The sequence below is a fragment of the Salminus brasiliensis genome, chromosome 8 (genome assembly GCF_030463535.1).
Source record: "Salminus brasiliensis chromosome 8, fSalBra1.hap2, whole genome shotgun sequence".
Classification (NCBI taxonomy): Eukaryota; Metazoa; Chordata; class Actinopteri; order Characiformes; family Bryconidae; genus Salminus; species Salminus brasiliensis.
In genome coordinates, this window is record NC_132885.1 from 726,142 (window position 1) to 752,689 (window position 26,548).

At 43.7% G+C, this 26,548-nt stretch overlaps 1 protein-coding gene across 1 annotated transcript; it reads left to right on the forward strand.

The window, feature by feature from the left end:
* The first annotated feature begins 6,534 nt into the window (after positions 1 to 6,534).
* On the forward strand, positions 6,535 to 25,541 carry LOC140561137 (uncharacterized). The gene is made up of 4 exons (XM_072686097.1): positions 6,535 to 7,289; positions 7,336 to 7,457; positions 20,288 to 20,355; positions 25,422 to 25,541. Exons 1-4 carry the CDS (start codon positions 6,535 to 6,537, stop codon positions 25,539 to 25,541), a joined length of 1,065 nt encoding a protein of 354 aa, XP_072542198.1.
* The last annotated feature ends 1,007 nt before the right edge of the window (positions 25,542 to 26,548 follow it).

Below are 26,548 nucleotides of genomic sequence, written 5' to 3' on the forward strand. Positions count from 1 at the left end.
TAATTTGTTTATTTGCTCATAACTAGAAACAATAAGGCTTATTTTAAAATGTATACATCTAAAGATTGATTATTCAGAATCTACTATAAATTCATTACATTATTATTATTCATTTTTGTTCAGTATGCACAATGAATTGTCTAAAATCCACTATGAATTATTTATGAATATTTAGTATATTGTATTATATTTAGTATAACTGTAATTGATTACAAATTATTCTGTATCCACTATGATTTTTATTATTACTTTTGACTATGAATTATTCAGTAACTACTGTGAAATGTTCAGTATTCACTGTGGAATCATCCAGTATCTATTAAGAATCATTCAACATCCACTATGAATCATTCAGTATGTATTATGAATCATTCAACATCCACTATGAATTATTCAGTATGTATTATGAATCATTCAATATCCACTATGAATCATTCTGCATGTGTTATGAATTATTTAATATCCATTATGAATTATTCAACATCCACTATGAATCATTCAGTGTTAGGAATTGTTCAGTATCCACTATGAATCATTCAATATCCATTATGAATTATTCAGCATCCACTATGAATGATTCAGTATGCATTATGAATGATTAAATATCCACTTTGATTCTTTTAGCATCTACTACAAATGATTTAGTATCATTTATGAATTATTCAGTATCTAAACTAAAGTGTTTGTTCAGTAGTTGTAAAATGTGAGGAAGTGAGGTGTGTTCGTGTGTAAGGAGTGTAAGGGGTTAAGGGGTTTAAGGGTTAACTCTGGGAACCTTTTAGAAATGCTGTTGCCATTTCATGTTTGCTGTAATAGGTAACATTTCAAATGTCACCCTGAGTCTTAAAATAAACTCCAGGTGGAGGGATTTCAGCATCAGTCAGACACTGTAGACAAAGCCAGGCTTTAAACTAAGCGACTCTGACGGACCGCAGTACAGCGACATTTCTACTGTGTGCATTTCACTGTCTGCTCCAGTTTAATAAGTAAGACCTTCTCAGGAGGAGGAACTCTGAAGAGCAATTAAACACTGACTGACCCAGAGGGCCTTCTGCATCCTGTGTTCCCTGCTGGATCAGGTAGAACCATGTCTAACACGATCAGCAGCTCCACTCATATCATAGCCCAGTTTCTCTTCCAGTATCAGTGTATCAGAGTGACTAATGGTCTATGACTGCCTTTCTCAAAGATGAGCGAGCAGGAAGACGGAATACCTGGCTTACTGTGTTAGTGTGACTGGGCAGCTGCTCAGTAAACGGCTCCAGGCTGGACAGGTCAGTCAGACAGGACACTAGAAATGGGGTAATATTTGTTAATATTAACTATAACACTGATATTAGAATCAACACTAATAATAACACTCCTACAGAAAGTGGTGGTGGTTCTCCATCACTTTGTTCATCATTAGAACATCTCCAAAATTCTCCTCTCTCATGGAGTCTAGTATTATTTAGAGTTCTCCTCAGATCAACACATGGTTTGGTGGTAAATCAGGGCTTAATGATGGTAAATCAGGTGAGCTGCTGCTGCTGCTGCTGCTGCTGCTGCTGCTGATGGAGGTGAACACATCCTCCACGCTGTGCTGGCTGGACTGGGGGCGTCCAGGAGAACCCTGGAGGAACCGAGCTCTGTTCTTCAGACTAGCTCACCGACAAGATCTCACTACTTTCTTTCTTCAGAATGAGAAGCTCTTGATTCTCCTTTTTACTGGATTCATGTTCAGCTGCTTTATCTGATCTGATGAGATCTGGAGCTTCTACTGTAGAATCCTCTCACTGCTGAGTCAGGATATATATATATATATATTATAATGTGTGTATATATATGTGTGTCACCTGACAGACAATTCTCAGCACCACTAGTTGTACAATATATATATATATATATACATTTGTTTTATACCTGTAAACAGCTGGACTGTCATAAAATCAAACGGAGGGGTCTGGAGAAAGTTTGAGAGCGCTGCTTTAGGACATGCTACTCTTTGGCAGCTAAGCAAATGCTAAGACTCCCACAATCAGAGAAACAACACCTTGTAACAGTAAGAGTACATACGTTGTGGGAGTTTCCCTTCCGTCAGCAGCCTGTGGCTAAACTCTGCAGCTGGGATGTGTAATACCCGAATTCCTCTCTTCCTCTCTAATGCCGACTGTACTGCAGCTCCTGCCTCGTGATAATCTTGTTTTAACACAGTTTCATTTAATGAAGGAACCTGCTGTGCTACTTCTATTATTCAAGATGACCTTCCTCCTGTAAAATAAGGTGGCGCAGTCTGAAAGTACAGAGTGCAAATTAAACCCACCTTTCTTTATTAAAGCACCTCTCTGCAGGTCTGAGACAGAAAAAACCCAGGCCGCTCTGGTTTCACTGAAATAATCATTTTAAAGAAATCTCAAGGAGGCAAATTAGGTGGAAGTTATTCGGTGTGTTAAAGCAAGGTGTTTTATAGATCTAAATGATACGTACTTTCACAGATGTCAGCCTACTCAAACTATTCACATCTGCTGTATAAGTGAGATTATAATGAACTACATCAAAATAACAAGTAATAAAAACAATGAGCGTGCACAAAACCATATTTGCTCTATAGCAGAGAACACAGAGAGCGCTGTGCCTCCAGCGGACTGACATGATAAACAAAATAACACATAAATAAAATACAGCCGCTCCAGGCAGCCGCAGGTTTTGAACTGGACGGGCTGATTGGACTGGTGCCCATGGGCCTCGGAGCACAGGGAGCTTCTGCCTCTAGATGTGTTTTGTCTACATGGGCGTACATGTATTTTTTACAGGACTAGAGGACTTATCCCTGTAAAAAAAAGTAATGGGACCAATCACATGTCATCACCAGTCATGGGGAGGGTTTAAAACATACAATGTTATGATATGGAGCAGTTGCAGTCAAGAGGAGGTCTCAGAGCAAACGAGGTGGTGTTTAGGACCAAATATATTCAGAGGAGCTCTTGGAATAAACAAGGTGGCCATTAGGACAAATCACATTCTGGGGGAGGTTTTAGAACAAACAAGGATGTGACTAGAACCAATCACAGTCGAGGGGAGGTCTCAGAACAAATGAGGAAGTGATTAGGCCCAATCACAATCAGGGAGCGGTCTTAGAACAAACAGGGTGGTGTTAGGACCAATTATATTTAGAGGAGATCTTTGAATAAATAGGGCATTAATGAGGACAAGTCATAGGTAGAAGTAGGTTTTGGAAGAAACAAGGAGGTCACTAGAACCAATCACAGTCGAGGGGAGGTCTCAGAACAAATGAGGGAGTGACTGGGACCAATAACAGTCGGGTGGTCTTAGAACAAAAAAGGTGGTGACCAGAACCAATCGCAATCAGGGGGAGATCGAAAAACAAAAAAGGTTGTGATGAGGACCAATCACAGACAGGGACAGGTCTCAGAACAAACGAGGTGGTGTTAGGACCAATTATATTTAGAGGAGGTCTTGGAATAAATAGTGCATTGATGAGGACCAATGAATCACAGGTAGAGGCAGGTCTTGGACCATATTAGGTGGTAATCTGGACCAATCACATTCAGCAGGAGATCTCAAAACAAACAAGGTGGCCATTAAGACAAATCACATTCTGGGAGAGGTCTTAGGACAAACAAGGAGGTGACTAGAACCAATCACAGTCGAGGGGAGGTCTCAGAACAAATGAGGTGGCAATCTGGACCAATCACAGTCAGGGGGCGGTCCTATAACAAACAAGGTGCTGTTAAGGACAAATTACACTCAGTGAAAGTCGTTAAGTAAATGAGGCAGTTAATTAGGATAAGGTGGTAATTTGGACCAATCACAGACAAAAGCAGATCTCAGAACAAATGAGGGGGTGATTGGGACCAATCACAGTCAGGGGGTGGTCTCAGAACAAACAAGGAGGTGACTAGAACCAATCACAGACAGTCACAGGTCTCAGAACAAATGATGGAGTGATTAGGATTACATTTAGGGGGTGGTCAGGGAAGGTCTCAAGGCAGTTATTTAGGACCAATCACAGACAGAAGCAGGTCTCAGAACAGACTGGGCGGAGTTTAGTTCAGCGGCTGGTGCGCACCATAAACTCAACTACACCGACTCGGTTATTAAGCTTCAAAACATCTCAGTTTACCGCTAGCTTTAGTCTGGCCTGATGGTCCAACCTGAGGGAGAAGAACAGGTGGAGGCAGTATACAGCGGAGTATTTCCATCACGCATAATAAAAAAGAGCACATTAGTGGAGTTTACATTAATATATCCTTGAACAGGTGCAGGCGTCATTACTGTGGCGGAGTTTTACAGCTGTGTGCATTTTAAAACATCAACACCATGATACTAATCTAAAAGTTCTCTGTGAAAGTTTGGGGGGAGGGGGGGGGGTTATAACATTTAGATTAACCACAATAAAACACCAGTCCTTCCAGAGCTTCTCCACTGTGCTTCACTCCCACCAAACCTCCGGTTAGTGCCTCGTTTATGAGCTGTGATGAGATGCCTGTGGTCTGGTGACTGAAGCTGGAGGAATTGTTTTTTGAGAAATGAAATTCTGACACATTCTTCATATTACTGAGTTTACGCTGTGATACAGGACCCCTGACTGCAGTTTTTATTCAGTCAATATTTCATTAGATGGGAAATGAATGTCAGTTTATTACTTTATTACTGTCCCCAAAATGAAACCGGCAGACTTTCAGAGTGACCAACTGAAAAAACAAAAACACGGCTTTTGTGAATCCACTGAACTTTAATGTAGGTTGAGAGATATGCAGGCTATGGATTCATAAAGGTAACATCTATAGACTGGTGGTTCAACTAGGAGAGTTTTGGTTGTGCTATGAGGGTTTTGGTCGTGCTGGGAGGAGTTTTGGTTGTGCTATGAGGGTTTTGGTTGTGCTGGGAGGAGTTTTGGTTGTGCTGGGAGGGTTTTGGTTGTGCTGGGAGGAGTTTTGGTTGTGCTGGGAGGGTTTTGGTCGTGCTGGGAGGAGTTTTGGTTGTGCTGGGAGGAGTTTTGGTTGTGCTATGAGGGTTTTGGTCGTGCTGGGAGGAGTTTTGGTTGTGCTGGGAGGAGTTTTGGTTGTGCTGGGAGGAGTTTTGGTTGTGCTGGGAGGAGTTTTGGTTGTGCTATGAGGGTTTTGGTTGTGCTGGGAGGAGTTTTGGTTGTGCTTGGAGGAGTTTTGGTTGTGCTGGGAGGGTTTTGGTTGTGCTATGAGGGTTTTGGTCGTGCTGGGAGGAGTTTTGGTTGTGCTTGGAGGAGTTTTGGTTGTGCTGGGAGGAGTTTTGGTTGTGCTAGGAGGAGTTTTGGTTGTGCTGGGAGAGTTTTGGTTGTGCTAGGAGGAGTTTTGGTTGTGCTAAGAGAGTTTTGGTTGTGCTAGGAGGAGTTTTGGTTGTGCTAGGAGAGTTTTGGTTGTGCTAGGAGGAGTTTTGGTTGTGCTGGGAGGAGTTTTGGTTGTGCTATGAGGGTTTTGGTTGTGCTGGGAGGGTTTTGGTTGTGCTGGGAGGGTTTTGGTTGTGCTGGGAGGAGTTTTGGTTGTGCTATGAGGAGTTTGGTCGTGCTGGGAGGAGTTTTGGTTGTGCTTGGAGGAGTTTTGGTTGTGCTGGGAGGAGTTTTGGTTGTGCTATGAGGAGTTTGGTCGTGCTGGGAGGAGTTTTGGTTGTGCTTGGAGGAGTTTTGGTTGTGCTAGGAGAGTTTTGGTTGTGCTGGGAGAGTTTTGGTTGTGCTGGGAGGGTTTTGGTCGTGCTGGGAGGAGTTTTGGTTGTGCTAGGAGGAGTTTTGGTTGTGCTATGAGGGTTTTGGTCGTGCTGGGAGGAGTTTTGGTTGTGCTAGGAGAGTTTTGGTCGTGCTGGGAGGGTTTTGGTTGTGCTGGGAGGGTTTTGGTTGTGCTGGGAGGGTTTTGGTCGTGCTGGGAGGAGTTTTGGTTGTGCTGGGAGGGTTTTGGTTGTGCTGGGAGAGTTTTGGTTGTGATGGGAGGAGTTTTGGTTGTGCTAGGAGAGTTTTGGTTGTGCTGGGAGGGTTTTGGTTGTGCTAGGAGAGTTTTGGTTGTGCTGGGAGGGTTTTGGTTGTGCTGGGAGGGTTTTGGTTGTGATGGGAGGAGTTTTGGTTTACATGTTTTGGTCTACACGTGTAAAACATTTACATAAATGATCAAATTTATTCATCAAAGCCATCTTTGTGACATCTCCATGTGTAAGATTCTAGATGCTAACCACGACTAAGAGTACACCTGATGGCATTACACTGTGGAGCACTAGATTATAAACAATAGATTTATCAGTGGCTAAATGCATTACACTGTGACTTAATACAATTAAATAGAAATTAAACAGAATTAAATAGAAAATAGTAGCATAGCAGATGTCTACAGTAAGCAATGTGGAGTTTATACAGGATACAAATATAATACAGACAACCAGTAACCACAGATAGTTCCAACCTCACTGCGATTGGCTGAGAGATGTTCTAGAAGTGCCAATATCGTACTATAAGCAAGGGTGCCAATGCCTACAACCCCAAACCTCCAGCCATGATAAAGCAACAATGTTGTAATGTTCAGAATCCCTTCCAGCACAACCAAAACACCTCCCAATACAACCAGAATCCCTCCCAGCACAACCAAAACACCTCCCAATACAACCAGAATCCCTTCCAGCACAACCAAAACACCTCCCAGTACAACCAGAATCCCTCCCAGCACAACCAAAACACCTCCCAATACAACCAGAATCCCTCCCAGCACAATCAAAACACCTCCCAATACAACCAGAATCCCTCCCAGCACAACTAAAACACCTCCCAATACAACCAGAATCCCTCCCAGCACAACCAAAACACCTCCCAATACAACCAGAATCCCTCCCAGCACAATCAAAACACCTCCCAATACAACCAGAATCCCTCCCAGCACAACCGAAACACCTCCCAATACAACCAGAATCCCTCCCAGCACAATCAAAACACCTCCCAATACAACAAAAATCCCTCCCAGCACAACCAAAACACCTCCCAATACAACCAGAATCCCTCCCAGCACAACCAAAACACCTCCCAATACAACCAGAATCCCTCCCAGGTCAACCCAAACACCTCCCAATACAACCAGAATCCCTCCCAGTTCAACCCAAACACCTCCCAATACAACCAGAATCCCTCCCAGGTCAACCCAAACACCTCCCAATACAACCAGAATCCCTCCCAGCACAATCAAAACACCTCCCAATACAACCAGAATCCCTCCCAGCACAATCAAAACACCTCCCAATACAACCAGAATCCCTTCCAGCACAACCAAAAATACCTCCCAATACAACCAGAATCCCTCCCAGCACAATCGAAACACCTCCCAATACAACCGGAATCCCTCCCAGCACAACCAAAACACCTCCCAGTACAACCGGAATCCCTCCCAGCACAATCGAAACACCTCCCAATACAACCAGAATCCCTCCCAGCACAACCAAAACACCTCCCAGTACAACCGGAATCCCTCCCAGCACAATCAAAACACCTCCCAATACAACCAGAATCCCTCCCAGCACAATCAAAACACCTCCCAATACAACCAGAATCCCTCCCAGCACAACCAAAACACCTCCCAATACAACCAGAATCCCTCCCAGCACAACCAAAACACCTCCCAATACAACCAGAATCCCTCCCAGCACAACCAAAACACCTCCCAATACAACCAGAATCCCTTCCAGCACAACCAAAAATACCTCCCAATACAACCGGAATCCCTCCCAGCACAACCAAAACACCTCCCAATACAACCAGAATCCCTCCCAGCACAACCAAAACACCTCCCAATATAACCAGAATCCCTCCCAGCACAATGAAAACACCTCCCAATACAACCAGAATCCCTCCCAGCACAATCAAAACACCTCCCAGTACAACCAGAATCCCTCCCAGCACAATCAAAACACCTCCCAATATAACCAGAATCCCTCCCAGCACAATCAAAACACCTCCCAGTACAACCAGAATCCCTCCCAGCACAATCAAAACACCTCCCAATATAACCAGAATCCCTCCCAGCACAATCAAAACACCTCCCAATACAACCGGAATCCCTCCCAGCACAATCAAAACACCTCCCAATACAACCAGAATCCCTCCCAGCACAATCAAAACACCTCCCAGTACAACCAGAATCCCTCCCAGCACAATCAAAACACCTCCCAATATAACCAGAATCCCTCCCAGCACAATCAAAACACCTCCCAATACAACCAGAATCCCTCCCAGCACAATCAAAACACCTCCCAATACAACCAGAATCCCTCCCAGCACAATCAAAACACCTCCCAGTACAACCAGAATCCCTCCCAGCACAATCAAAACACCTCCCAATACAACCAGAATCCCTCCCAGCACAACTAAAACACCTCCCAATACAACACAAATTTCTAAACTGGGAGGAAAAGGAAACAATTCAAGGTGGTTCTTCAATGGCATCACTAATTCGAGTCACTTTTATTTTTGAGTGTATGAAAAATGTCCTGGAATAGTCCACGAAAATGATCTTCTGTAAAGAGCAGAGACCCGAGCGAGCAGATAAACTCATTGGAAACGTTTCAGGTTAACATTTCCTCACTTCCAGCTTCATGTGTTTCCATTTTAATTATCTACCTCTAAAATAAGAGCAATGATCCTTCTTGTTCTCGGATTGTCAATTCATGAAAGATGACAGTGTGTGTGGTGTAGAAGGCCGTGGTGCCGAGGCAAACGTGTTAATTAAAGCGTGCGAGCGCACACACACTGCTTTCCCTCCATCAATTCCCCGTCGGTTGTAAATTTGCGGATTTACAGTCAGCTGCCGCTCTGCTGGGAGCTCTGCAACTTCGGGTTGCGAGTATAATCGCTGCCAGGAAATTAGGCTGTGATTGGCTTTTTTCAATATCTGTTTTAATTTGCGCTTTCTTAATTACAACAGTTCTGTCACCTTTTGCACTCGCAAGAATCTAATTCGTCTGCTGGAATAATGGAAAACACTGTTCCTCGCCATAAAAGCCAGCAGAGGAAACTGTACTGTGATCTGAACTATTCTCCCCGAAAGCTCTGACTTAATTAATCACGCTAAAATGCACTCTCATATTTAGTGCCTTGGCAGGTTTTATGGGTCTTCTGGGTCTGAGGGGACAAACGCTGCAGAAAACAGAGAGAGTCAGAGAGCAAATCCTCACCCTCTCAAAGCTACTCTGGAAGGGATACCTCACCTAATTCCAGCATTCCAGCATTGTTCTCAGCCATGCGCATTATTATCACTTATTACCCAAACCATCTGGTGATAATTGGGAGCGCTGAGCTTCTAAAGCAGAGGCGCTTTTAAATAAATGAATATTCATGGCTGCAGATCGACATAAGATCGTTTCTTCACTTTCCTTCATGATCGCATAGATTACAGAGGAGATTACTTGGAGAGATTTGGTCCTTTTAACAACCAGTCCACAGTAGAGCAGCTACCCAGTATCAGATCAAGCAGGAAAGCCCCATTATCTAACCCCTGTCCAGCTGCACCCCCTGCTGTCCACACTCAACTTATATAATCTACGTAGAAAAGCACTAACCAATAGAACAGGACATTCTAGAGCAGCTACGATCAAATGACCCATGATCACCCGTACCCAATGCCAAGCGTAGGCTAGAGGAGCTCTTTGGAGTGATGATGGAGTTGGAGTGGCAGAACTAACTAATCATCCAACATCAGAACCTGACCTCACTGAAGCTATTATGAGGCTGAATGCAATCAAATCCTCTTCACAGCAATGTTAAAACATCTAGTGTAAAGTTTTCCCAGAAGAGTAAAAGCTGTTAATGCAGCTCTAAATGTAGGTATTGTGATATACACTGAGGAGGCGGAGCTACAGTCTCTCATTAGGGTGAATATTAATAACGCTCTAAATGTAGGTATTGTGATATACACTGAGGAGGCGGAGCTACAGTCTCTCATTAGGGTGAATATTAATAACTCTCTAAATGTAGGTATTGTGATGTACACTGAGGAGGCGGAGCTACAGTCTCTCATTAGGGTGAATATTAATAACACTCTAAATGTAGGTATTGTGATATACGCTGAGGAGGCGGAGCTACAATCTCTCATTAGGGTGAATATTAATAACACTCTAAATGTAGGTATTGTGATATACGCTGAGGAGGCGGAGCTACAGTCTCTCATTAGGGTGAATATTAATAACACTCTAAATGTAGGTATTGTGATATACGCTGAGGAGGCGGAGCTACAGTCTCTCATTAGGGTGAATATTAATAACGCTCTAAATGTAGGTATTGTGATATACGCTGAGGAGGCGGAGCTACAGTCTCTCATTAGGGTGAATATTAATAACGCTCTAAATGTAGGTACTGTGATATACGCTGAGGAGGCGGAGCTACAGTCTCTCATTAGGGTGAATATTAATAACGCTCTAAATGTAGGTACTGTGATATACGCTGAGGAGGCGGAGCTACAGTCTCTCATTAGGGTGAATATTAATAACGCTCTAAATGTAGGTACTGTGATATACGCTGAGGAGGCGGAGCTACAGTCTCTCATTAGGGTGAATATTAATAACGCTCTAAATGTAGGTATTGTGATATACGCTGAGGAGGCGGAGCTACAGTCTCTCATTAGGGTGAATATTAATAACGCTCTAAATGTAGGTATTGTGATATACGCTGAGGAGGCGGAGCTACAGTCTCTCATTAGGGTGAATATTAATAACTCTAAATGTAGGTATTGTGATATACACTGAGGAGGCGGAGCTACAGTCTCTCATTAGGGTGAATATTAATAACGCTCTAAATGTAGGTATTGTGATATACGCTGAGGAGGCGGAGCTACAGTCTCTCATTAGGGTGAATATTAATAACGCTCTAAATGTAGGTATTGTGATATACACTGAGGAGGCGGAGCTACAGTCTCTCATTAGGGGGAATATTAATAACGCTCTAAATGTAGGTACTGTGATATACACTGAGGAGGCGGAGCTACAGTCTCTCATTAGGGTGAATATTAATAACGCTCTAAATGTAGGTATTGTGATATACACTGAGGAGGCGGAGCTACAGTCTCTCATTAGGGTGAATATTAATAACTCTCTAAATGTAGGTATTGTGATATACACTGAGGAGGCGGAGCTACAGTCTCTCATTAGAGTGAATATTAATAATGCTCTAAATGTAGGTATTGTGATATACACTGAGGAGGCGGAGCTACGGTCTCTCATTAGGGTGAATATTAATAACGCTCTAAATGTAGGTATTGTGATATACACTGAGGAGGCGGAGCTACAGTCTCTCATTAGGGTGAATATTAATAACGCTCTAAATGTAGGTATTGTGATATACGCTGAGGAGGCGGAGCTACAGTCTCTCATTAGGGTGAATATTAATAACGCTCTAAATGTAGGTATTGTGATATACACTGAGGAGGAGGAGCTACAGTCTCTCATTAGGGTGAATATTAATAACGCTCTAAATGTAGGTATTGTGATATACACTGAGGAGGCGGAGCTACAGTCTCTCATTAGGGGGAATATTAATAACGCTCTAAATGTAGGTACTGTGATATACACTGAGGAGGCGGAGCTACAGTCTCTCATTAGGGTGAATATTAATAACGCTCTAAATGTAGGTATTGTGATATACACTGAGGAGGCGGAGCTACAGTCTCTCATTAGGGTGAATATTAATAACTCTCTAAATGTAGGTATTGTGATATACACTGAGGAGGCGGAGCTACAGTCTCTCATTAGAGTGAATATTAATAATGCTCTAAATGTAGGTATTGTGATATACACTGAGGAGGCGGAGCTATGGTCTCTCATTAGGGTGAATATTAATAACGCTCTAAATGTAGGTATTGTGATATACACTGAGGAGGCGGAGCTACGGTCTCTCATTAGGGTGAATATTAATAACGCTCTAAATGTGGGTATTGTGATATACACTGAGGAGGCGGAGCTACGGTCTCACATTAGGGTGAATATTAATAACGCTCTAAATGTAGGTATTGTGATATACACTGAGGAGGAGGCGGAGCTACAGTCCTGTTTTAGGGTTTAATGGGGTTTAATGGGGTTTAGTGGATGTGAGAGAACGGTGGTAGTGGTGAGGGATGATGGACTGAATGCAGCAGTGAGCAGGATGTTCATGTGGAGTCCAGCAGGAATATTCGGTGGCATTATCCTGCAGTACAGCACAGCGCTGAGGGAGGACTGTCTGAAAGGTGAACTGTCACATGGATTTCGGTGGTGTCCCTGGGCCTTCTCTGCCTTTTCCTCAGGGATGTGTCTTCCGTTCACCTGTCAGTGTAATTACCGGTTAGAACGCGGGCCGGGCTCAGAATGTCACTCAGCGGTCCGCGGCGATGGCGCTGACAGAGACGGATGGAGCCGGATTCTGTTTCTGTCCTTTAAGCAGATCGGGACACACTGTCTGTATGATTTGGGGCAACCTTTTCATTTGTTAGAGACAAACCATTGGCACTTCACAGATGGGTGAATGTCACGGGATGCATGACTTCCAGAGTGTGCACAGGTCAGATGATGTCCAGCACGTCTCACTAAATTGACCAATGTTTCTCTATTGCTTATTCACTGTTTCCTCTGAAATCAAGGGAATGACTTCCTATAACTAAATCCTATAATCAATCCACAGTATAACAGATAGTCTGTGTCAGACCTACTGTTTAAAGACTTAAGTGGTCAGTACCATGATTAGGAGTGTGATATCTACAGTTATCAGTGGTTATGATCTGATCTGAGAGAAAGCAATCCTATGCAGACAGATCTTCTACTAAAAGGGTTCAACTGCACCCGTTGCAGCTCCCTAACTCATCCCATCTAAAAGTACTGGATGGAGCTCCACCACCATCACTCCAGAGAACACAGTTCTTCCACTGCTCCACAGCTCCTCAATGCTGGGGGGCTTTATACCCCTCTAGCCCACGCCTGGCATTATTAGGCAGCATGGAGCCAATAGGGTCATGATGTTGATCTGCTCCAGAGAGTCCTATTCTATTGGCAGTACTTCTCTACAGGGACTAGACAAGCTGTGTTGCAAGTGAATGCAATTAAAAGGGGTGTCCACAAACATTTGGACATCTAGTGTTGTTAAGAAGCTGTTGGGCGTTGCAGTCTAAGGTAATCCTGAGATTTACCACATTCTACCCCAAATATTTACACTTTGGAGGTTCTAGGAGTTGGTCATTTTAAGTGATTTTTTATTTACATCTGCAGAGAGAGCTTCTTCTGGAGACGCTCCCTCCCTCCCTCCCTCCCTCGCGTCGAGGCGTTCGCCTGCATGACTCTCCTCATTAATGTAGCGTGGAGGCTGCGCCAGGACGCTGATGGATTCTCCTAAAACACTCCTCGTCTGCGCGCTCTCCCCTCTAATGTCATATTTACTGCAACCACATCAAGGCTGTAACACCTCCATCCATCAGCGTTAAGGCACTGTATCAGAAACACCCGGGGGGGCCGTTAGGTATCGATGCTGGCCATTAAAGCCGAGAGGGGGGAGCGAGAAGGGTCCTTTATGGAATGACTTCAGCGTTGAAGGTAGGGGAGCACTTCTCTCATCTGGAACAGTTATAATTCAGAGCTTTATTGGAAACTGCAGCGAGAACAGAAGCTGCACTGTAACACTGCAGTGCAGAGGGTGGCGGGATATCTTACTATATTATTATTATTATTATTATTATAACATACACTATGGGCCCTATTTTAGCAATCTTTTGGTGAGCCAGGAACCGCGCAGCTTGATTTAGGTGGCTTGTCGGTGTGACGTTGGAAAAGTTTGCCTTGCTCGGCTTGAAACACTCAGAAGTCATGTACTCTTAATTAATCCTGGGGGGGTGTTTTTTTGGGAGTAACGTGCAGCAATAAACCAATCAGTGTGTCTCTCGCCGCTCCCTTTAAGAGCCAGGGGCGGTCTGACTGACCTTGGCGGGTTGCTATTTCAGTGGTGTAAAGCGTGGGGGGTGCACGCGCCTGTGTTGACAATTCACTGCCAAGATAACAACCACCATCTGACTGTTGACGAACGTCTGTCTAGACTGTTTTCAGTCAGCAATACTCCAGAAACTGACCTGAACACCCCTCATTTCAAGACCACCGCGCCCATCAATGTAGAGATATTCACAAGCAGCGCTGCTGATTAAACTATGCAGGAGGAAGATAGACTGTTGGCGGGCCCTCAATGCCCAAATGGTGATGGTCACCCCTTCTAATTAATGCATTCAGCTTCATTATATTGACAAAAGTATTGAGACACCAGCTTTCTTATTGTTTTGTATGGTCTCTACTGTCCAGGAAAGACTTTCTACTAGATGTTGGAGGAGCTTTGCTGTGAGGATTCGATTGCATTCAGCAACAAGAGTGTTAGCGGGGTCAAGATGTTGGATGATCATCACCACCCCACCTCATTCCAAAAGTACTGGATGGAGCTCCAACACCATCATTCCAGAGAACACAGTTCCTCCACTGCTCCACAGCTCCTCAATTCTGGGGGGCTTTATACCCCTCTAGCCCACGCCTGGCATTATTAGGCAGCATGGAGCCAATAGGGTCATGATGTTGATCTGCTCCAGAGAGTCCTATTCTATTGGCTGTACTTCTCTACAGGGACTAGACATTTGCACATCTGCGTCAGGTGCGGTGCTGCTTTACTGAATCTGCTTTTGTGATTCTGAATTTGGTGTATTTTATATTTGTACTTTAGAGCTTCAACATTTCTCATACCTCATATTCACCAGCAGTAATAATAATAATCCTAGTTTTAAGAGTTAAACTGTCTGGTGAAATGGTCTCAGTCAGTCGGTCAGAGATGCTCTTCATGACTGATCGGAGTTAGTGGCTCTGCCAGACTGCTGACTGCTTTGCATGAACACACAATCAGGACTGAACGTTCCCCGAGCTCTAATAACATATTTCCCCAAACATTCAGAGTGTTCTTCCTCTTACACACCCTTTAAAGAACAGTGTTCACTATTCCACCACCACCATTCTCAGTGCTTCTCCCTCCTGCTGGTTCTCCTCATGAACCTTGGTTCTTATCAGAAGTTCCTCAATATACTTTTAAGGAACTTCTCCCTTTGAGTCTTGGTTCCTCTCAGTGGTTCTTCCTCGTGTTCTTTAAGCAGGTTCTCCTTTTAGGTCTTGGCTCCTCTCAGTGGTTCTTATGGAGGTTCTGTTTTGAGTCTAGGATCCAGGAATATTATAAAAAGTGTTTTACAGGTTACAGTGAATGTGAAAGTGCAGACACCACCCACTCCCTCCCTACACCCATGGGCCCATTCCGCCCCCTGCTCAGGGTGATTTTACACTTCAGTAAGACTGTGGGCTTTAGCCTCTTTTGCAGAGCTCTCCAGAGCTTTCCTCGGTTAGAACAGAGCCTCGGAACGTAAGATTGTGTTTAATTGAGGTGACACGTTCTGTGTGAACCCGTATAGGTAAGCTCATTAAAGCGTAATCCAGTGCTAGCACACTTAGTGGGTGATCCGATAATTGAACTGGAGTGATAATCAGGTTAGGTACGCATGGGAGGAGGGAGGGAGGCTGCAGAAGAGAACAGCGGGTGGGGGGGGGGGGGGCGGGGGGTTGAGATCAGCAGTTAAAGTGATGCTGTATTTTAGATGATTTCTATTGGAGCTCTGAACCTAGTGTAGCTAATAAGTGATGGGAGAGTATGTACACCAATTAGCATGGTGCTAACTGCATGTCTAAATCACTACACCCTCCTCCAAGCATGTGGCGCTGTTCTCTATTAATCTCTATTACACTTGATTAGGCAGTTTCGGACACTGTTGAACTCACTGTTATCTAGAACATGGACTTATGAAGACCTATGAAGAGAAGCTAAGCTCACTAGCAGCAGTGGGAACACTGTTTATTCTTCACTCTACTTTATATTTAACAGTATATTTAACTCAGTGATGTGGTGGGTACTTCTAAGATTCTTGGTTCCTGACAGTGGTTCTATCTATTGGATCTCGATGAGTTTCCTCAGTGTGGTTCTTCTTTTGGTACCCTTCAGTTCTTCCTCATCCTTTCAGGGAGGTGTTCCTTTTAAATGCTGATTCATTTTAGTGATTCTTCCACTTTTTTCAGCCTTGGCTCCTCATGCTGGTTCTTCTTTTTAGTCTTGATGTTTCTTTCTCATGCTCTTAGGGAGGTTCTCAGTATAAGTCTTGATTCTTCTCAGTGGCTCTTCCTCATGCTGGTTCTTCTCTTGAACCTTGGTTACTATCAGAGGTTCTTCAATATACTTTCAAGGATCTTCTACCTTTGAGTCTTGGTTCCTCTCAGTGGTTCTTCCTCATGCTCTTAGGGAGGTTCTCCATATAAGTCTTAATTCTTCTGATGCTGGTTCTTCTCTTGAACCTTGGTTACTATCAGAGGTTCTGCAATATACTTATCTTTGATTCTTGGTTTCTCTCAGTGGCTCTTTCTCGTGCTCTTGGGGAGGTTCTCCTTTTGATCTTCTCAGTGGTTCTTCCACATGTTCTTTGGAGAGTTTTATTTAGTCTGGGCTTTTCTTAGTGGTTCTTCCTCATGCTGGTTCTCCTCTTGAACCTTGGTTCCTATCAGAGGTTCTTCAATATACTTTTAAGGAACTTCTCCCTTTGAGTCTTGGTTCCTCTCAGTGGTTCTTCCTCATGCTCTTAGGGAGGTTCTCCTTTTAAGTCTTGGCTCCTGTCAGTGGTTCTTATGGAGGTTCTGTTTTGAGTTGAGGACCCAGGAATATTATAAAAAGTGTTCTACAGGTTACAGTGAATGTGACAGTGCAGACAGACAGACAGACAGACAGCAGATGTACCGTATTCAGCTCGACTCGCATCTAATCTCACCGCTAATCACACGGTTTCTCAGCAGTGGCTCGCCGTGGTCTCTTCGGCTGCTAGTGGTCATTTCTCTCCTCCTTATTCCTTCCAGCCAGGCAGAACGCCGACAATATTATAATATCAAAGCCTGCTTGTGTGAGAGAATAATGTCCATTTACATAATAACATAATAACGTCCATTACGGTCCACAGACGTCCAGCTGGACCAGATAAACTCCTAATGATGGTCCTGCTAATCAGGAGAAAAGATGGGCAGCAATAAGACTGTTTACATCACTGCCTCTGCTAATGAAACTGCCTGCTACTGGCTGCAGTCACTGACACTGCTTAATCCGTACAAACAGAGACACAGCACACACACACACACACACACACACACACACACACACACACACACACACACACATTAGCATCATGCTACTGATACATTTAGAGTTTTAGATTTTCTTTGCTAACACACCTTGTGTGTTTGTGTGTTTTGGCAGAACAGATATCACACCCTCACAATTACACACACTCAGACCTGGGAGCTATATTCACAATAAAACGAAACATCATTTTATGTCTGTATTGCGTGAAGGAGTGGTTGGGTTGAGCCTGACAAACCCTGTCTAACCTAAAAATGCAACAAATAAACAGTATAAAGAAGATTAGGACTGGCTTTTTTATTTATGGCTGCTCCAATGGCTCAAATGATGTCACTTCCACTTTGTGATGTCAGCAACAGTACATTATTTTCAGACAGAACTTTGTTTGTTTAACAGGGTGGTAAGCCAAACCGAGGGATGTGCACAAATCATACATAAAGTATTTATTTATATATATATATATATATATATATATATATATATATATATATATATATATATATATATGTGTCAGATCCCTCCACCAAAAAGTAGTTCCACAACTAACGAGTTATTGCTACTCAGGTGGGTTAAGTGCAGGTGTGTTAAGGTACCTGTTGAACACAGTCCAGGATAACTGCCGATACTATAATGCTCCCCTCTCGTGGTGCAGATAGTGGCGTAGAGCTGTCCAAGTATACAGTTCAGCCAGAGACGTTAGAAATGAGAACTGACTGAAGTATGAATTATCATGAGATACAGCAGCATCCGGTCCAACACAACAAGACTCTGCAACAGCTTCTTCCCACAAGCCATCAGACTTCCCAACTCCAGAGACTGAATGAATGGACTTTATTGATCATTATTATCAATTTATTTATCATTTTATTATTGATATTGTTGATTTGAAAATGGTAATCTGACTGTAATCAGCTAAGCTAAGCTGACTGTAATCAAAGGTTTGTGGACACTACTTCTAAAAAATGCATTTGGCTACTTTAAGCTGAGACCAACAGATGTGCAAATGCACACACACAGCTTGTCTAGTCCCTGTATAAGAGAAAGACTGCCAATAGAATAGGACTCAGATCAACATCATGACCCTATTGGCTCCATGCTGCCTAATGCCAGGCGTGGGCTAGAGGGGTATAAAGCCCCCCAGCATTGAGGAGCTGTGGAGCAGTGGAAGAGCTGTGTTCTCTGGAATGATGATGGAGGAGCTCCATCCAGTACTTTTGGGATGAGTTGGAGATGATGAGATGGGGTGGCGATCACCTATCCCCTGAGACTGGGAAGAGTACCACAGCTGTGGAAAACATCTTGTGTGGTACCTGTGCCCAAAACACAGCACCCAAAGGACCTAAACAGCTACAGGCCGGTGGCACTGACTTCCCATCTGATGAAGTCACTGGAGAGGCTGGTCCTCAACCACATCCGCCCTCTGGTGAGCCCATCCATGGACCCTCTTCAGTTCGCCTACCAGCCTGGTGTCGGGGTGGATGATGCTGTCATCTATCTTCTACACAGAGCTCTTTCTCACCTGGAGAAGCCCGGCAGCACTGTGAGGATCACCTTCTTCGATTTCTCCAGTGCTTTTAACACCATACAGCCAGGGCTCCTAAAGGACAAGTTGGGACATTGTGGAGTGGACAGTCACCTGTCAAACTGGATACTGGACTACCTCACCAACCGACCACAGTATGTGAGGGCACGGGACTGTGTCTCTGACTTGGTGGTCAGCAGCACAGGAGCCCCTCAAGGAACGGTCTTGGCACCGTTCCTCTTCACCCTGTACACTGCTGACTTCATGTACAGCTCACCGACCTGTCACCTCCAGAAGTTCTCTGATTACTCAGAGATCGTCGGCCTCATATCCAATGAGGAGGACAGCGAGTACAGAGAACTTATTCAGGACTTTGTGGACTGGTGTCTGCAGAACCACCTTCAGATAAACGCTGGAAAAACCAAAGAACTGGTGGTGGATTTCCGCAGGTGCAGACACCCCCCTCCATCAGTGAACATCCGGGGTATGAACATCGAGAGAGTGGACTCTTTTAAATACCTGGGTGTTCATCTGAACAACAAACTGGACTGGTCAGTCAACACTGCAGCTCTCTACAAGAAAGGCCAGAGCAGACTCTACCTGCTGAGGAGATTGAGGTCCTTTGGGGTGCAGGGAGCTCTCCTGAGGACGTTCTTCGACACAGTGGTGGCATCTGCCATCTTCTATGGAGTGGTCTGCTGGGGCAGTAGCATCTCGACGGCAGATAAGAAGAGACTGGACAAACTCATAAAGAGGGCCGGCTCTGTCCTGGGGTGCTTCTTAGACCCAGTGCAGGTGGTGGGAGACAGGAGGATGACAACCAAGCTGGCATCCATGCTGGAGAACAGCTCCCACCCCATGCATGAGACTCTGGCAGCACTGGGCAGCTCCTTTAGTGACCGGCTGCTTCACCCCAAGTGTGTGAAGGAGCGGTATCGCAGGTCCTTCCTTCCTGCTGCCGTCAGACTGCACAACCAGCACTGCTCCCAGCGGACCACATACACACACACACACACACACACACACACACACACACACACACACACACACACTTAACTACACACACATGTTCATGTTCAGGGAATACTATGTGCAATATCCCACCCCCATGTGCAATTAAGAGTCTTTTGCTGTAAATAATATTGTTTATTGCTTTTTTAATTCTTATTTATATTGTGTATATAGTGTAAATTATTTATCTAAATTTTTGTAACTGAGTGTCCTGCTATCCCTTTCTGCTGTTACACTGTGAATTTCCCCACTGCGGGACTAATAAAGGACTATCTTATCTTATCTTATCCAACATCCTGAGAAGAAACAATGAATAAGCAGGTGTCCCAATACTTTTGTCCATATCGGGTGTATATACATACATGCTAGCATCACATTACTGAGGTTGAAACTCTTTTTAGTAACATAAATGATGTGTGTGTGTGTGTGTGTGTGTGTGTGTGTATTGTGCAAACTCTTTACAATAGCAGCTGTCATCCCCTCCCACTCCCGGTAAACAGTCTGATGAATAGTTTAGCTCCTAATTCGGTATCTTGTCTTTGCATGTGCTGCAGGAATACAGCAGAAGCTGCACCGGGGGCCCAGCAGGAGACGTCAATCAAGCTGGAACATCAAACACAGAGTCGGTTTATTCTGTAAACGGCAGATTTACGGGCACTAAACGCAGGATTTACAGTAGCAGGCTGAGGGTGGTGTGTGAGGCAGCCAGGGTGGATTAGCCGTGGTTGCACCCATTTAGCACTAATAGCCTGAAAAACCCGCAGCCTGTCATTACAGCAGTAATGCAGTCGATCAGCCAAGACGTTTGGTGTTTTTTGAGTTTTATACTGGAGCTATAAGGCTAATGTAGCTCCCAAACAATGGACGCTTATGTAAACCAATTAGCATGGTGCTATCTGCATGTCCAAATCATCACACACTCCCTTAAAACGTGTGAGGGGTTCAGTATCTCTAATAGACCTGATTATGTGGTTTCTGACACTGTACGACTCACTGTTTGTCTGTAGGTTTGTGTTGGGGGTGAATGAGCAGTAATCTTGTATTCCAACAATTTTTCAATAAAAAAAATATAAATAACTGGTTACAATGTAAAGCAAGGTTATTCAGAGTGGGTTTGGTGTAAAACTCAAAAATCAATCAATATTCTGAACGCAGTGACCCTTTAATAATTCACTGTTTTCATTTCTAGACTTTCAGCCAGGCAACATTTTTAACCGTTTCAACTCTAATTTATAAACTATAAATTAGGTGTTACTCTGACTGACAGTGCAGCTGAGCTGATACCTAAAATATGGATTTAAGAAATAGCTTATCAACAGAAATAGTCATATATTATAGATATATTAAACATAAATACATTTTACATACAGAATAAAAAAGAATATTAGATGTTTAAATGTAACAGTGAAAATCAAAATCAAAATAAATAAATAAATAAAAGAACAAATGACAGGTTACAAGTTAAATAGGGGCGGACTAATAAAACATAGAAAATAACTAAAAGAGTGGAAACGGGAGACGGGAATTAAACTCGCTGTTTGTCTGTTTAACTTTAAGAAATACTGAACAAGCAGTTTAACTGGGTTTATTCAACTCAAATAAATGTTTTAATAAAATGATTTCTTATTTATTAAATATATATTTTAGTTGAATAAACCCTATTCGATTACTTGTTACCACATGAAGTGTTTTTTAAGTTTTCTCTTTTTTCAGTGCTTAACTACTTAAAATCTAAGTTAAAATTAATAAAAAGATTCCTATAATTCTGGTAATAATACTGGTTTTAATGGGTTTTAATGATTGTAATTGTTTCTACTGGAAGTGTATTAATTCCACTGGCAGGGACTTTTGCTTACAGCAGGCCTTACCTTATCTTTAAAGATGTAAAATATTCTGTCAATAGAATAAGACATGTAATATATAAAATAAAATATAATATTTAAAACATGTACATATCTCGAGACAATTAGAAACATTAGCTATTAAAACTAGATTTAAGATGACCTCCTAAGACTTGCTATGACATCCTGCTTTTCCTGTAAATTCACTAATGTCATATAGTGGAAAATGACTAAATTGAATGACTTTAGGTGTCCTCAAGCATCAAGAGCGGTTAGGTTCTCAGACAGTATTTCTTACAGTGACTGTGTTATAATAATAAAGTGTCGATTCAGCTCCAGTCCAGGAGAGTAGAGTTCAGAGTTCGGCTCTAGAACCTGCTTTTAGAACCAGATCATTAAAATGGTGGAGGGATACATGCTGCAGGGTGTAGTGCAGCTACAGAAAGTAGTCCCTAAAGAGAACTGCATTAGTTCAGATTCTCTATTCACTATTTTACCCTCATCATCTTCATCATCATCATCATCATCCCATATAAAACTCAGAAGACTCGTGTAGCTGCACTGGTGGGTTTGGATAGGAGATCAATTATGGGCTGTCTCTGTGTTGTAGTCATGGCGACCGATGCCTGCTTCCATTCAGCACAGTTTCACACTGAACCCCCGACTCTGACTAAACTCTTCTCAAACACTGAGGAGTTTTGAGGAGAAATTAGAAAAGGAGGTGGAGTTGTCCTTTTAAAAGTGTAACAGTAATCAGTATAACCAGTGCGAATGTCCTGATACCATTCCTGTCAACTATAATAATAAAAGACCCCCTCTCTCTCTCTCGCCCACTCACTCAGTTCACTTGAATAGTTTATTAGTATGACTGCTGCCAAAGCAATCACAGCACTGGCAGCAATAAGGAAACATGACCAACACAATCTTTATACATACCAACAATCCACTCTCTCGCTCTCGCTCTCTCAGTTTCACATTCAAATGACTGTAATTAACACTGTCCGTAAACACAGTGTCCATTCAAATCAAAGCGACGCACACCTCACCCTTCCAAAAGTAATCAGACAGAGACACAGAGGGGAACGCCCTGCATTTCGAGATGGCGAATCCGCAATGGCTAATCCATTTCACAGCCCGTTTCAGTCTCCCTGGATATGCAGAGTGGCACAATTACAGGAATGCGGGACCACAGTGGAAGCGGGAAGCGTGAGAGGGATGGAGAACCAGAAACTCGGAGAGAGATTACAGCCAGACCCGCACTGGACTCCTCTGTACTTCAGCAGGGCTACTAAGTTCAGCAGGGCGTCCACTGTAGCACCTCCATCTCCTCTTATCAGCCCAGCACACGCCCCTGCACAGCCCGCCCTGGGTCAGCAACCTGTTGTGTGAATCATGCATTAGCCCAAGGGGGGGCTACAGCACCGACTTTATCACACACACACACACACACACACACAAACATACACACACTGAGGACCTGACCCTAACACTCAGTCTGAGCTGCAGGTCTGTCTGCGGAGGTGAAGCTCAGCATGGTCACGTTTACTGATGTAAGCAAAAGGAGTGGTGTGAAAGAGTAAGCCGTTACAGCCCTGATCCCTCAATTTGGGGGGGGGGGGGGGGTGGGGGGGTGGGTTCCACTGCCATACCCGAGCACCTGTGCTGATTCTGGTCGGAATAATAGCTCAGTCAGTCCTACTAATCTTGGCAATAACTAATGAAAGTAAATCAGAGGGATGTGGGTTCAATACCAAGGTCCCGGAGGATTCCCGGCTCCAACACCCTACATTCAGCTCAGGATGGGTTTGTTAATTAGCTGATTACCTGGATCAGGTGTGTTGGGGCAGGGAGGTCCTCCAGAACAAGCTTTAAGAGTAGGCGATTTGTCTTTTGTATTGGGACACCTGCTCATTTACTGCTTCTTCTGAAATCAAGGGTATTAAAGAGCTGATCCTGCACATTGTTGAAGTAACTGTCTCTACTGTCCAGAGAAGAAGACTTTCTACTAGATTCTGGAGGAGCATTGCTGTGAGGATTTGATTGCATCTGGCAACAAAAGTTAGCCAAGAATTGGTGAGGTCAGGATGTTGGCATGATGATCACCACCCCACCATCATCCCTAACTCATCTCAAAAGTACTGGATGGAGCTCCTCCACCATCATTCCAGAGAACACAGTTCCTCCACTGCTCCACAGCTCCTCAATGCTGGAGGGCTTCATACCCCTCTAGTCCACGCCTGGCATTAGGCAGCATGGAGCCAATAGGGTCATGATGTTGATCTGCTCCAGAGGGTCCTATTCTATTGGCAGTACTTCTTCTCTACAGGGACTAGACAAGCTGTGTGTGTGCATTTGCACATCTGTGTCAGCAATGGGTGCAGCTTAAAGTATCTGAATGCGTTCATTAGAAGGGGTGTCTAAAGACATTTGGACATATGATGCACTTTTGAGATCCAATCTTTGAAGGACAATGAACAGATCTACAGCATCCACTGTATATTCCAGCAGTCTGTAAAGCAGGACTACTTCCTGTCACAGGTTAGCAGTTCACTCCGAGGTTTCTGCCATTAATAATGAAAACCTGCAGAAAGCAGAAAGTACGTGGATTAATGGGTTCTGAGCTGTGTTTTAAACTGTCAGGAGGAAGAGGCTGACGGATCTGAGGAGGGAAAAGCTCGAAATCTTTCGAGCATAAAAACAGAAAAGCTGCTTCCATATTTTTCATCTGATTTACTGCAGAATATCCAGTGTCTGATGAGCTTGCAGGAAAATGCCGGTGTTTTCACATGCTGCACGCTCCATTACTTTGGATGATCTTTTGAACGAGTTCCTCTCCACAGGACCCTCTCTCACTCACCTCTCAAAGTTCACATGTAAGACGAGCCAGTGGGCAGCTGCTGCATTTCTTTGTGAATGAATGTTTGGGTGAAGTTATTATTTACTGAGGAACTCTTTAACAGGGAGATTTCCATCTCTATTTGTAATAGAGATTTTTACCTCAATGTAAAAATACAATTACCCCCCCCCCACACACACACACACACATTTACAATTAAGAGTTATTTGTAATTACCTATAAATAATCTGTAAATAATATTATTGCTTTTTTACTTCTATTATTTATATTGTGTATATAGGGGCAATTTTTGGTGGTTGGTGTGGCGCAACAGATAACACCACTACCTGCCACTGAACTACCGCACCATGTGGGAGGCTGGGGTTCGATTCCTGGTCTGGGTGGCTATGCTGCGCTACACCAATAGGAGTCCTTGGGCAAGACTCCTAACACTACATTGGCCCGCCTCTGTAATACGAGTAACCTTGTAAGTCGCTCTGGATAAGAGCGTCTGCTAAATGCAGTAAATGTAAATTTATGTTTTTTTGCATCCGAGTGTCTTGCTATCCCTTTACTGCTGTGACACTGAGAATTTCCCCACTGTGGGACTAATAAAGGATTATCTTATCTTCTCTTCTCTTATCTTATTTGTTTTTTTAAGAGATTAAACTGCTTCTCTCTAGGGAAGACTTCGGTTAGCAGTGCAGTGACATGGGGTGGAAGGTTTGCCATGAACACCAGAAAACCTTCGCGAATTTAAAAGCAGAACTCAGCTCATCTTTTCCGGGGCTGTAGATCTTTACAGTTTTCCAGCCTTCAGAAGAACAACAGCCACATCAGGAGCGTCGAGTTCAGAGATCAGGTAGACTGCGGTCCGGGTCCAGACCCAAATGCTGTCCTATCTGGACCTGGACCTGAAACCGCTAAACTATAAAGAACTATTTCATTTATTTTATATTATTTATTTATTTTATTTTATATGTTTTCTTAAATTTTCTCTTTTTCTCCCAGTCACACGTCTCCTCTGATACACAGGAAGCCAGCCACCTCCTCTTCTCAAACTGCCAGGCAGCCGCCACGCCACGAGGGAAGCGCCGGGTCCTCAGCTCTACAGACGCCTGTGCCGGCTGACGTCGCTTAAATGTGATGAGTGATTATTTTAGCCTGTGTGACTTTAGCAGTCAAGGTTTAGCAGTCCAGGAAACTCACTGACCAATTGCATGTGTTGTACATATGACATGTGGCACTGCTCAGCCAATCAGATCTGTGCATTACATACTAAAGTCTAATTAAACTTTCACACTTTTTCTGGACCCGGGAGCGCTTGCTCTGAGAGATCAGTACATTTTGGTCAAGTGTGAAAGTCGAGCCCAAAGACTTACTGAAACGTCCTCTCCTAGATTCTGCTGCTCTGGTACTCATGTGGATCCATCAGCTAGTCAGCTCTGCCAGCCGATTTACTGAGGCCCTGAGACACAGCTCAACAGAGTTGAGGAGAGCAGACAGGAGAGGAAGGGTCAGTATCCGGATCCAGAGAGGCAACAGCAGAGTTTATGGTGGATCTGGAGGTCGTCTCTGGAGTGGAGAGGAGTTTAAAACATTACCCATCAAGAACCTACACTACCCCGTTCACTATCATGTGTTGATATTAGGTTGCAGCTCTGTCATGGTCTCAAATCCACATGTGGGTCCTTGCCTACTTCAAATCAATGGAAATCAAAGTTTGTCACAAGCACATTTATACACGGTCTGAAAATTCACTGTCTGGACTGTGTGCTCATATTAAAAAGTCAAGATCAGATGGATAAAATATAGACAGAATTAAAAATATCAAGAACTGCACGAATTAAAGCAATATAAAATAAGAATATATAGAGACCAGGAATAATATAGAATTTAGAATATAGAATGTAAGTGTGCAGAGTAGAGGATGAGGATGGCGCTGTGTTTATGAAGGGAGTATAAAGTGTAGTGGGCCGGCTCAGAGCGGCTCAGTGCTCTAATGTGCTACCACTACGGCCTGGGGGTCCGGAGTCCTAGCATCTCCGGGTGGAGGTAGACGGTGCTCACTCCCCTCACCACTCTTCTCTGTGTGAAAAGAGGCTGGTGGTGGCTGGCTTTGCATGTATTGGAGGAAT